The 13177-nt window shown below is 45.4% G+C and overlaps 1 protein-coding gene across 3 annotated transcripts in view; it reads right to left on the reverse strand.

Moving 5' to 3' along the window:
• Window positions 1-524: 524 nt before the first annotated feature.
• LOC110513793 (b(0,+)-type amino acid transporter 1-like) overlaps window positions 525-13177 on the reverse strand; it is a 33205-nt gene continuing 20552 nt past the window's right edge. For all 3 annotated transcript variants that reach the window (XM_036981664.1, XM_036981665.1, XM_036981663.1), the window contains 9 exons: window positions 12483-12608; window positions 8667-8766; window positions 7652-7696; window positions 5960-6083; window positions 5685-5788; window positions 5429-5525; window positions 2111-2260; window positions 1416-1590; window positions 525-956 (listed from right to left, as the gene is read on the reverse strand). In XM_036981664.1, coding sequence (XP_036837559.1) covers window positions 895-956; window positions 1416-1590; window positions 2111-2260; window positions 5429-5525; window positions 5685-5788; window positions 5960-6083; window positions 7652-7696; window positions 8667-8766; window positions 12483-12608 — 983 coding nt within the window. In that variant the 3' untranslated portion in view covers window positions 525-894. The remainder of the gene's footprint in view (window positions 957-1415; window positions 1591-2110; window positions 2261-5428; window positions 5526-5684; window positions 5789-5959; window positions 6084-7651; window positions 7697-8666; window positions 8767-12482; window positions 12609-13177) is intronic.

The following is a 13177-nucleotide window of genomic DNA, read 5'->3' on the forward strand; positions in this document are numbered from 1 at the left end:
GGACAGTACCTTCATTATGAGACAGGACTGTACCTTCATTATGAGACAGGACAGTACCTTCATTATGAGACAGGACAGTACCTTCATTATGAGACAGGACAGTACCTTCATTATGAGACAGGACAGTACCTTCATTATGAGACAGGACAGTACCTTCATTATGAGACAGGACAGTACCTTCATTATGAGACAGGGCAGTACCTTCATTATGAGACAGCACCTTCATTATGAGACAGGACAGTATCTTCATTATGAGACAGGACACTACCTTCATTATGAGACAGGACTGTACCTTCATTATGAGACAGGACAGTACCTTCATTATGAGACAGGACAGTACCTTCATTATGAGACAGGACTGTACCTTCATTATGAGACAGGACAGTACCTTCATTATGAGACAGGACAGTACCTTCATTACGAGACAGGACAGTACCTTCATTATGAGACAGTACCTTCATTATGAGACAGGACAGTACCTTCATTATGAGACAGGACAGTACCTTCATTATGAGACAGGACAGTACCTTCATTATGAGACAGGACAGTACCTTCATTATGAGACAGGACAGTACCTTCATTATGAGACAGTACCTTCATTATGAGACAGGACAGTATCTTCATTATGAGACAGGACAGTACATTCCTTATGAGACAGGGCAGTACCTTCCTTATGAGACAGTACCTTCATGATGAGACAGCACAGTACCTTCATTATGAAACAGTCTGTGTTTTCTAAGGGTGCGTCCCAATTGGCACCCTATTCCCTATGTAGTGCACTACTTTTGACTAGGGTCTATGGGGTAGTGCACCACATAGGGAAAAGGGTACCATTTGGGACGCACAAAAGACATTTGTCCACATGAGTCAGTTTAGGCTGTTTATTATCTTCATCTATTTGTTGTTCTCAGGAGGAACGACCTCCATCAGCAGCTGGAGGTACATGGTGATTGGCCCTGCAGGGGAGGTGAGAGGTTAAAGGTCAGATTGGAGCAATCAGGCTAATTAAAAGGTGAATAATAAATAAATAACTTTAATAACGGTGACATCAGCCCAATCACAGCATGATCTATAGGCTCTGTGACCTTCTGAGTTTGGCTCCACAATGACTGGAATTATTAAAGGGGAAGAACTCCACTACCGCTCACTGAGGAATACAACATTTTGATACATAAAGACCCAAGAAGATAATAGTGTCTGCTTCCCAAATGGCACCCTATACCCTATATTATAGTGCACTACCTTTCACCAGGGTCCATAGGGTAGTGAACGACACAGGGAATAAGGGGCTATTTGGGACAGAAGCCAGTGTTGTCTTCTAGTGCACTACAAAGGGAATAGGCGGCCATTTTGGGATAAAGGCTCTCTCTCAACACTCGAGTGTCAACAACTCTGAGCAGTGGGTAGTTACTCACTCATGACCCTGCGTGTCCAGCTGAACCTGCGGTGAACGAAGGGGAAGTAGAGCAGCAGACCGCTGAGGATGAAGACGGTACAGTACAGATACTCCAGCTCTGGCTTGTCTATGATCGGTGCTAGGACCAGGTAGCAGGACACTATCACCACCAGCACTGCTATGGGCATGGGACACTGTTGGGGGACAACCAGGACATAACCACCTGTCAGTCTCACAGGAGGGATCTGGGACAGTATTGCTCTAAAAACAGGTTTAAGTGAATCTGGGATTCAGGAAAACATCAAAGTGGTTACCACCCCATTTGTTGTGGTAACCAGCTGAGGGATGTGACTGGAGAAATGGAACCACTCTAAAATGTATAGACAGATCTATGGATGTAAGGACTGACCGTCCACGAGCTCAACATGATAGCTATAACTATGCTCTTCCAATAGCCAAGAGATGAGGGGCTGCAGGTAGCCTACTGGTTAGAGCTTTGGGCCAGTAACTGAAAGGTTTCTAGATCGAATCCCTGAGCTGACAAGGTAAAAAAATCTGTTGTTCTGCCCCTGAACAAGGCAGTTAACCCACTGTTCCTAGGCCGTCATTGAAAATAATAATTTGTTCTTAACTGACTTGCCCAGTTAAATAAAGGTTCAATACAAAAATTAATATACAGGACTTGGATGTATGGCAATGTGAATCTAGTCTTACCTTGACGGGCCTCTTGAGTTCCTTCCTGGTGAATCGCATGACGATGAGAGCGAGAGCTGTGAGGCCGTAGAAACCCCACTGGGCAAAACTGAAGTAGTTGATCAGGGTGTTGATGTCTGCTGGGATAATGTAGAGTACAGCCAGAATACCCTACAACCACAACAACAACAACAGGGTAAACTGAAGTAGTTGATCAGGATGTTGATGTCTGCTGGGATAATGTAGAATACGGCCAGAATACCCTACAACCACAACAACAACAACAACAGGGTAAACTGAAGTAGTTGATCAGGGTGTTGATGTCTGCTGGGATAATGTAGAATACGGACAGAATACCCTACAACCACAACAACAACAACAGGGTAAACTGAAGTAGTTGATCAGGGTGTTGATGTCTGCTGGGATAATGTAGAATATGGCCAGAATACCCTACAACCACAACAACAGGGTAAACTGAAGTAGTTGATCAGGATGTCTGCTGGGATAATGTAGTATACGGCCAGAATACCCTACAATCACAACAACAACAACAACAACAGGGTAAACTGAAGTAGTTGATCAGGGTGTTGATGTCAGCTGGGATAATGTAGTATACGGCCAGAATACCCTACAATCACAACCACAACAACAACAACAGGGTAAACTGAAGTAGTTGATCAGGGTGTTGATGTCTGCTGGGATAATGTAGTATACGGCCAGAATACCCTACAATCACAACCACAACAACAACAACAGGGTAAACTGAAGTAGTTGATCAGGGTGTTGATGTCTGCTGGGATAATGTAGAGTATGACCAGAATGCCCTACAATCACAACAACAACAACAGGGTAAATTGAAGTAGTTGATCAGGGTGTTGATGTCTGCTGGGATAATGTAGAGTATGACCAGAATGCCCTACAATCACAACAACAACAACAGGGTAAATTGAAGTAGTTGATCAGGGTGTTGATGTCTGCTGGGATAATGTAGAATATGACCAGAATACCCTACAATCACAACAACAACAACAGGGTAAATTGAAGTAGTTGATCAGGGTGTTGATGTCTGCTGGGATAATGTAGAATATGACCAGAATGCCCTACAATCACAACAACAACAACAGGGTAAATTGAAGTAGTTGATCAGGGTGTTGATGTCTGCTGGGATAATGTAGAATACGGCCAGAATACCCTACAATCACAACAACAACAACAGGGTAAACTGAATTTTACATTGTCAGATATCATAAGTTTCAAATTGAGTCAGAAAGTCATTTTTTCATTGTAAGTTAAAGCATGCTGTTAGCTAGCGAACGTTAGTTTGCTGGCTCGCTACCTAACATTACGTGTAAGATCGGTTTCCTTGTTTACTACCTTACTCACTCTGTTTAGCGAATCACGTGAATCGTTAAAGAGATGGGTGGGGCTATGGCTTGAGAGGGTTTGAACGATGTTGAATGGGTGTAGACAAAGGAGAGCTCTCCAGTAGGTGTACCAAAACATTCAAGGGTCATTTTCTCAAAAGTGACGTTACAAGTTAATTAACTTTCAAAGCAGAATTACTTTCCCATTATTCCTCAACTGCAGTGTCTGATACACCATTTTGTAGCTCTGAGTCTCTACTTCTATCCAAAGTTTTTAAACAAAACACAATTTCAAATTTTGCTACTTCAGACCGAATCGAGGTGGTCGGTCACATTTAAGGAACTTGACAAAGTGGTGCTTTATTACTTCAACAGAACGTTTCCTAAAAGTACAAACAGTTACATTTCATTCCGGTAATGTTCTAGGAACGTTCTCCAACTGGTTTGACATTGGTAATGTTCTAGGAACGTTCTCCAACTGGTTTGACATTGGTAATGTTCTAGGAACGTTCTCCAACTGGTTTGACATTGGTAACGTTCTAGGAACGTTCTCCAACTGGTTTGACATTGGAAATGTTCTCAAATAGTTCAGAGAACATTAAAAAACAACATTCTTTCAGTATGTTTCCTACAGGTTTCAGTGAACAGTTGGGGCCAATTTCATCTTAAAACGTTTCCTTGGTGTTAAAAATAGTCTGTGAACAAACTTTAAATGTTTCCTGTGAACAAACTTAAAATGTATAAATTGATAGTTTGGATTACGGGATGTCAAGGTCATATTTTTTTAATATTCTGTTCCAGTTAAAAGGTTGTTCAGAATCATTTAGATCTGTAGACCCATACTTTTTTAATGCTCAGAATATGAGCTTTCCAAGAGATGTTTATATATAAAGATCAGTCCTTTCAGGAGCCCAGGAAATGTATTTATAAATCCCATCATAAGATGGTTCGGTAGTTGGGTCCAGATTGATATCTCTCAGGGTCCAGATTGATATCTCTAAGGATCCAGATTGATATCTCTCAGGGTCCAGATTGATATCTCTACGGGTCCAGATTGATATCTCTCAGGGTCCAGATTGATATCTCTCAGGGTCCAGATGGATATCTCTCAGGGTCCAGATTGATATCTCTAAGGATCCAGATTGATATCTCTCAGGGTCCAGATTGATATCTCTAAGAGTCCAGATTGATATATCTCAGGGTCCAGATTCTACATTTGGACCATTGAGGGCAAAAGACCGCCCTCCAGACCCCAAGGCATTATTGTGAAATATAGGAGTATGGGCATGCCAAGGGATATACTGTTTAAGGGAGATATCAGTGGAGACCACCTCTTCCATGGTGTTAGGTGATACCGTATTACAATGTTTAAGGGACTACCTCTTCCAGGACAATAGGAGTCACCATATTTCTCTCTATCATCCAGGGGCGGAAGAATAATGTCTAAACCAACTTTATATGGGATGAAATGCTAGTGCCTGGAAATACAATAAAAAAAATTGGTACGGATAGTCCTCCTCTTTGCAAGTTTGTTTATGTTTTTTAGGTGTTTTTTTGTAATTTACCCATCTTTCGCCCCCAATTTCGTGATTTTACGATTCTGTCTCTGAAAAACATTCAGTTTTACTGGTCAGGAAACGTACAGCTTCGTTCCCAGAACAAATGGGGAAACCAAAACGTATGGTCCGACAACTTCCAAGGAATAAAATGTGCTAGCTGGGGTGGATCTGAAAACAAACAAAACTGAATTTCACATAAAAATCTTTCAACTAATAGAAATAAACACGAATCTAAAGACATAAAACTATAATATCCTTGGTGTTCCGTCTCCTTATTAACAGACACAGGACTTAACATTCAGTCATGGTCCTATTGGGCTATTAGAGTAGACTGAGTTGAGTTAGAGCACAATGAGCTGGGTAGAGTTGAGGTGAGGAGATCAACATAGAGACATCATGTAATATCTCAGACTTACATTGAAGATGAGTGCGGGGGAAGGAGTGAGGCGCTTCAGACTGATGTAGGACAAGATCTTTACCATGTGACCCTCTCTTCCTGCCACATAGGTCAACCTGAGGTGGGACAGAGCACAAACATGTTAGTTCAACATAATATTGGCAGTATGTTTTAACACTTTGTGACAACTGCTGATATAAAGGGCTTTATAAAATACATTTGTTTGATTAAATTTGATTAGCAAAAACCATGTCATCCTGAAGTTGTCCCTTTACCTGCCGGCTGTGAAGCAGGTCCCATTGGCCGCTCCGAAGGTGGAGAAGACGACAAACACAGGGACTACCCACGACAGGGGGTACAGTACTCTGTCACCAAAAGTCTAAGGGGCACAAACAAGTCCCTCCGAGGACACGGGGGGGGGACAATAAATAAAATGTAATTGTTTGTTGTTGAAAGAATGCTTATTGTTCTTGCTAAGGGAGATATGATGAGCCACACCAATGGCTTCCTCTGTCTCCGTCCCTCTCTATCTCCATGACGACCCTCTTACCACAGCAACAGCGGAAGACTGCAGTAGTTCCGTAGGGGTCATGGCGCTGAAGTAGGCAATGTTGACCAGCACATAGCACAAAGTCACCAAGGGAATACCAATGATAATGGCCAGGGGAAGGTTTCTGTTAGAGAGAGATAGAGAGAGATATATATATATATATAGAGAGAGAGAGACATATAGAGAGAGAGATATATATATATAGAGAGAGAGATATATAGAGAGAGATATATAGAGAGAGATATATAGAGAGATATAGAGAGAGAGAGATATATATATAGAGAGAGAGAGATATATATAGAGATAAATATAGAGAGAGAGATAGAGAGATTTAGAGAGACAGAGAGTTGGTGTCAGATAGAGAGACTACAACCAACACATGTTACACAGAGACCAGTGTTAGTGGATTATGTAGCACACAGATAGAGACAGAGAGTTGATTAAACTCTTGTTGTCTCCCTAACAGGAAAGGAGGTGGCGTGTGAATGCCAAGGGAACCCAGGCTTCCCCGAATATCAGACCAATAAAACAAATACAATTATTAAACACTTTATCTTTTGTCTCTGTGTTTTCATAATTTTCCTTCAATTCTTAAGTGGCTGAATCAATTGATGTGGCTGAATCAATTGAAGTGGCTGAATCATTTGAAGTGGCTGAATCAATTGAGGTGGCTGAATCAATTGAGTTGGCTGAATCAATTGAAGTGGCTGAATCAATTGAGATGGCTGAATCAATTGAAGTGGCTGAATCAATTGAAGTGGCTGAATCAATTGAAGTGGCTGAATCAATTCTTAAGTGGCTGAATCAATTCTTAAGTGGCTGAATCAAACATTCTCAGAACCTCAAGTGGCTGAATCTATGTCATCAGAGAAATCATAAGAGCGAGGGAAACAGCGCCCCTCTGTCTCAGTATGTGTAGCAGATGTATCTGATGCTGTCTGGCCAAAATGAGTATGACATGTTACCGCAGAAGCATTTGATTGATTGATGCCAGCGAGCATTTGACTTCCTTTGATATTTTTTTCAATAAAATAAAATAATTAACCAATCAGCATTGAGATGAACTCAGCTGTGGATAGTCCTGGTGCAGCAAAACCACCCCACAAGGGAGGCCACTTTGGATTTGGCTTCACACCAATCAAATCACATCCTAGGCAAAACGTCATCATTGTCAGAAAAATTTGTTCATTTCTGGTCTGCTTGTGTTGATGTCCTGCAGCAGCTAGCTAGCTAAATCAGTCCTTTCCTAAACTATGGATAGATGGACACGGAGATTTGGACTTTTGGACGTTTTTACTTAATTCTCTGTACAGGCCAAAGATTATAACAGCGATTCTGATCAAGTACTATGGACAGCCACATGATATTTAGCTATGTTGATTGGACTCATTTGTTTATGGTTAAGGTTGTTAGACTAAGGTTATTATAGGAGATGGATGTTTAACTGGTGCAGGAAGAGCGCAGGCTCCTGTTGTCTTTGTTCTGACTTCTGGTAACTGCTGTTCTAAATCACTAGTTTAGTAAACTGTTGGAAACATTAACTTGCTTGACCGTGCTGCAGGTCATGTCACTGTTAGTGCGTTCCAAATGGCACCCTGTTCCTTACATAGTGCACTACTGATGACCAGGGACCATCGGGGAACAGGGCGCCATTTTGGACTTACCCTAAATGTCAGCTGTATGGACACTCACCTGTTTGGGTTTTTCAGCTCCTCTGTTATAAAGTTCAGCTGATTCCTGAGAGAAAACACGTGTTTATAGAACCACGTATAAACAGGTTGGGTTGACATTCAAAACAGAAATCCCCAATGATACCCAACCCCCAGCTTAGTGCAATAGTTTGACTGGAGCACTATGGGCCCTGCCTAGAGCGCCAAAGACCCTGACTAGAGCGTCACAGGCCCTAACTCGAGCACCACGGGCCCCCATGACTAGAGCACCACAGGCCCCCACTGACTAGAGCACCACGGGCCCCCATGACTAGAGCACCACAGGCCCCCACTGACTAGAGCACCACTGGCCCACTGACTAGAGCACTACGGGCCCTGACTAGAGCGCCACGGGCCCCCCTGATTAGAGCATGATGGGCCCCCCTGACTAGAGCACTATGGGCCCCCCTGACTAGAGCACTATGGGCCCCCCTGACTAGAGCGCTACGGGCCCTCCCTGACTAGAGCGCTACGGGCCCCCCTGACTAGAGCACTACGGGCCCCCTGACTAGAGCGCTACGGGCCCCCCTGACTAGAGCGGTATGGGCCCCCCTGACTAGAGCGCTACGGGCCCCCCCTGACTAGAGCGCTACGGGCCCCCATGACTAGAGCGCTACGGGCCCCCTGACTAGAGCGCTACGGGCCCCCCTGACTAGAGCGCTACGGGTCCCCCTTGACTAGAGCGCTACGGGCCCCCTGACTAGAGCGCTACGGGCCCCCCTGACTAGAGCGCTACGGGTCCCCCTTGACTAGAGCGCTACGGGCCCCCCTGACTAGAGCGCTACGGGCCCCCCCTGACTAGAGCGCTACGGGCCCCCCCTGACTAGAGCGCTACGGGCCCCCCTGACTAGAGCACTACGGGCCCCCCCTGACTAGAGCGCTACGGGCCCCCCTGACTAGAGCACTACGGGCCCTGACTAGAGCACTACGGGCCCTGGTCAAAAGTATTGACCTATATAGGAAGTAGGGTGCCATTTGGGATGCAGATGTAGTCTTACCACCCATCGTAGGCCCAGAGCCCGTTGTAAAACGCTAGTCCAATGGATCCAAAGGAGGTTGAAGCTCCTTCAAATGGGTTGGACAGATTCTCAGTGTTTCCTGGACACAAACAGTGTATACACTACTGTTCAAAAGTTTGGGGACACTTAGAAATGTCCTTGTTTTTTAAAGAAATCACATTTATTGTCCATTAAAATAACATCAAATTGATCAGAAATACAGTGTAGACATTGTTAATGTTGTAAATGACTATTGTAGCTGGAAACGGATGATTTTTAATGGAATATCTACATAGGCGTACAGAGGCTCATTATCAGCAACCATCACTCCTGTGTTCCAATGACACGTTGTGTTAGCTAATCCAAGTTTATCATTTTAAAAAGCTAATTCATCATTAGAAAACTGTCTCTAACCAGAATTGAAAGAGGAGTGGGAGGCCCCGGTGCACAACTGAGCAAGAGGACAAGTACATCAGAGTGTCTAGTTTGAGAAACAGACGCCTCACAAGTCCTCAACTGGCAGCTTTATTCAATAGTACCCGCAAAACACCAGTCTCATCGTCAACAGTGAAGAGGCGACTCCGCAGTGCTGGCCTTCTAGGCAGAGTTGCAAAGAAAAAGCCATATCTCAAACTGGCCAATAAAAACAAAGAAGATTAAGATGGACAAAAGAACACAGAGACTGAACAGAGGAACTCTGGCTAGAAGGCCAACATCCCGGAGTCTCCTCTTCACTGTTGACGTTGAGACTGAACAGAGGAACTCTGGCTAGAAGGCCAGCATCCCGGAGTCGCCTCTTCACTGTTGACGTTGAGACTGAACAGAGGAACTCTGGCTCGAAGGCCAGCATCCCGGAGTCTCCTCTTCACTGTTGACGTTGAGACTGAACAGAGGAACTCTGGCTCGAAGGCCAGCATCCCGGAGTCTCCTCTTCACTGTTGACGTTGAGACTGAACAGAGGAACTCTGGCTAGAAGGCCAGCATCCCGGAGTCTCCTCTTCACTGTTGACGTTGAGACTGAACAGAGGAACTCTGGCTCAAAGGCCAGCATCCCGGAGTCGCCTCTTCACTGTTGACGTTGAGACTGAACAGAGGAACTCTGGCTCGAAGGCCAGCATCCCGGAGTCGCCTCTTCACTGTTGACGTTGAGACTGAACAGAGGAACTCTGGCTCGAAGGCCAGCATCCCGGAGTCTCCTCTTCACTGTTGACGTTGAGACTGAACAGAGGAACTCTGGCTCGAAGGCCAGCATCCCGGAGTCTCCTCTTCACTGTTGACGTTGAGACTGAACAGAGGAACTCTGGCTCAAAGGCCAGCATCCCGGAGTCTCCTCTTCACTGTTGACGTTGAGACTGAACAGAGGAACTCTGGCTCGAAGGCCAGCATCCCGGAGTCGCCTCTTCACTGTTGACGTTGAGACTGAACAGAGGAACTCTGGCTCGAAGGCCAGCATCCCGGAGTTGCCTCTTCACTGTTGACGTTGAGACTGAACAGAGGAACTCTGGCTCGAAGGCCAGCATCCCGGAGTCGCCTCTTCACTGTTGACGTTGAGACTGAACAGAGGAACTCTGGCTCAAAGGCCAGCATCCCGGAGTCTCCTCTTCACTGTTGACGTTGAGACTGAACAGAGGAACTCTGGCTCGAAGGCCAGCATCCCGGAGTCTCCTCTTCACTGTTGACGTTGAGACTGAACAGAGGAACTCTGGCTCGAAGGCCAGCATCCCGGAGTCTCCTCTTCACTGTTGACGTTGAGACTGAACAGAGGAACTCTGGCTTGAAGGCCAGCATCCCGGAGTCTCCTCTTCACTGTTGACGTTGAGACTGAACAGAGGAACTCTGGCTCGAAGGCCAGCATCCCGGAGTCTCCTCTTCACTGTTGACGTTGAGACTGAACAGAGGAACTCTGGCTCGAAGGCCAGCATCCCGGAGTCTCCTCTTCACTGTTGACGTTGAGACTGAACAGAGGAACTCTGGCTCGAAGGCCAGCATCCCGGAGTCTCCTCTTCACTGTTGACATTGAGACTGGACAGAGGAACTCTGGCTCGAAGGCCAGCATCCCGGAGTCTCCTCTTCACTGTTGACGTTGAGACTGAACAGAGGAACTCTGGCTCGAAGGCCAGCATCCCGGAGTCGCCTCTTCACTGTTGACGTTGAGACTGAACAGAGGAACTCTGGCTCGAAGGCCAGCATCCCGGAGTCGCCTCTTCACTGTTGACGTTGAGACTGGTGTTTTGAGGCCATCGCCCCTCCCTTCCGAACGACGTTTGCCCTTAACTGCTGTTCACATGGAACCACTTCTCCACTTCGGCCTTCAAAGTTTTTGGTTTGAATATTGGCTTCAGAAAGTATTCACGCCCCTTGACTTTTTTCAATATTTGGTTGTATTACGGCCTGAATTTCAAATGTATGAAATTTAGATTTGGTCTTACTGGCCTACAAACAATACTCCATTATTGTCAAAGTGGTATTACGTTTTTAGAAATGTTTACAAATTATTTAGAAATGAAAAACTATAATGTCTTGAATCAATAAGTATTCAACCCCTTTGTTATGCCACACCTAAATTAGGGAATAGGGCTCTGGTCTAAAGTAGTGCACTATGAAGGGAATAGGGCTCTATAGGGCTCTGGTCTAAAGTAGTGCACTATATAGGGAATAGGGTGCCATAGGGCTCTGGTCTATAGTAGTGCACTATGTAGGGAATAGGGTGCCATAGGGCTCTGGTCTAAAGTAGTGCACTATATAGGGAATAGGGTGCCATAGGGCTCTGGTCTAAAGTAGTGCACTATATAGGGGATAGGGTGCCATAGGGCTCTGGTCTAAAGTAGTGTACTATATAGGGAATAGGGCTCTGGTCTAAAGTAGTGCACTATATAGGGAATAGGGCTCTGGTCTAAAGTAGTGCACTATATAGGGAATAGGGCTCTGGTCTATAGTAGTACCACTATATAGGGAATAGGGCTCTGGTCTAAAGTAGTGCACTATATAGGGAATAGGGTGCCATAGGGCTCTGGTCTATAGTAGTGCACTATATAGGGAATAGGGTGCCATAGGGCTCTGGTCTAAAGTAGTGCACTATATAGGGAATAGGGTGCCATAGGGCTCTGGTCTATAGTAGTGCACTATATAGGGAATAGGGTGCCATAGGGCTCTGGTCTAAAGTAGTGCACTATATAGGGAATAGGGCTCTGGTCTAAAGTAGTGCACTATATAGGGAATAGGGCTCTGGTCTAAAGTAGTGCACTATATAGGGAATAGGGTGCCATAGGGCTCTGGTCTATAGTAGTGCACTATATAGGGAATAGGGTGCCATAGGGCTCTGGTCTAAAGTAGTGCACTATATAGGGAATAGGGTGCCATAGGGCTCTGGTCTATAGTAGTGCACTATATAGGGAATAGGGTGCCATAGGGCTCTGGTCTAAAGTAGTGCACTATATAGGGAATAGGGTTCCATAGGGTTCTGGTCTAAAGTAGTGCACTATATAGGGAATAGGGTTCTATAGGGCTCTGGTCTAAAGTAGTGCACTATGTAGGGAATAGGGTGCCATAGGGCTCTGGTCTAAAGTAGTGCACTATATAGGGAATAGGGTTCCATAGGGTTCTGGTCTAAAGTAGTGCACTATATAGGGAATAGGGTTCTATAGGGCTCTGGTCTAAAGTAGTGCACTATGTAGGGAATAGGGTGCCATAGGTCTCTGGTCTAAAGTAGTGCACTATGTAGGGAATAGGGTTCTATAGGGCTCTGGTCTAAAGTAGTGCACTATGAAGGGAATAGGGTGCCATAAGGGAAGCAGTCAGAATGTGTAAAGTACCAACCTTGTGCCAAGAGGACGATGCCCGCCACTATGATGACCAGGATGATGAGAAGCTTGGCTGCAGTGAAGAAGTTCTGGACATAGCTGGCTAACTTCACACTGAGACAGTTCACCGACACGATCAGAACTGGAGGGGGAGGAAGAGGAAGGAAGAAGAGGAGGAATATTTTATTAATCCATACGAGACAGAAGTTGGTCTTCTGTTGTAGTCAACCACTCCGACACACACACACACACACACACACACACACACACACACACACACACACACACACACACACACACACACACACACACACACACACACACACACACACACACACACACACACACGTGTATGAGGCTGGAACTGTGGGCATCTACTAGTGTCTTGCTACTGTACCCAGGGAGTGCCCAGGGAGCAGTTTAGGGGTTAAGAGACTGGTGAGCAGTTTAGGGGTTAAGAGCCTGGGGATCAGTTTAGGGGTTAAGAACCTGGGGATCAGTTTAGGGGTTAAGAGCCTGGGGATCAGTTTAGGGGTTAAGAGCCTGGGGATCAGTTTAGGGGTTAAGAGCCTGGGGATCAGTTTAGGGGTTAAGAGCCTGGAGATCAGTTCAGGGGTTAAGAGCCTGGGGATCAGTTCAGGGGTTAAGAGCCTTGCTCAAGTGAACAACACTTGAGGCGGGAGCAGGAGGCGGAGGAGGCGGGAGGAAGAG

Source organism: Oncorhynchus mykiss, chromosome 6, assembly GCF_013265735.2.
Source record: "Oncorhynchus mykiss isolate Arlee chromosome 6, USDA_OmykA_1.1, whole genome shotgun sequence".
Lineage (NCBI taxonomy): Eukaryota > Metazoa > Chordata > Actinopteri > Salmoniformes > Salmonidae > Oncorhynchus > Oncorhynchus mykiss.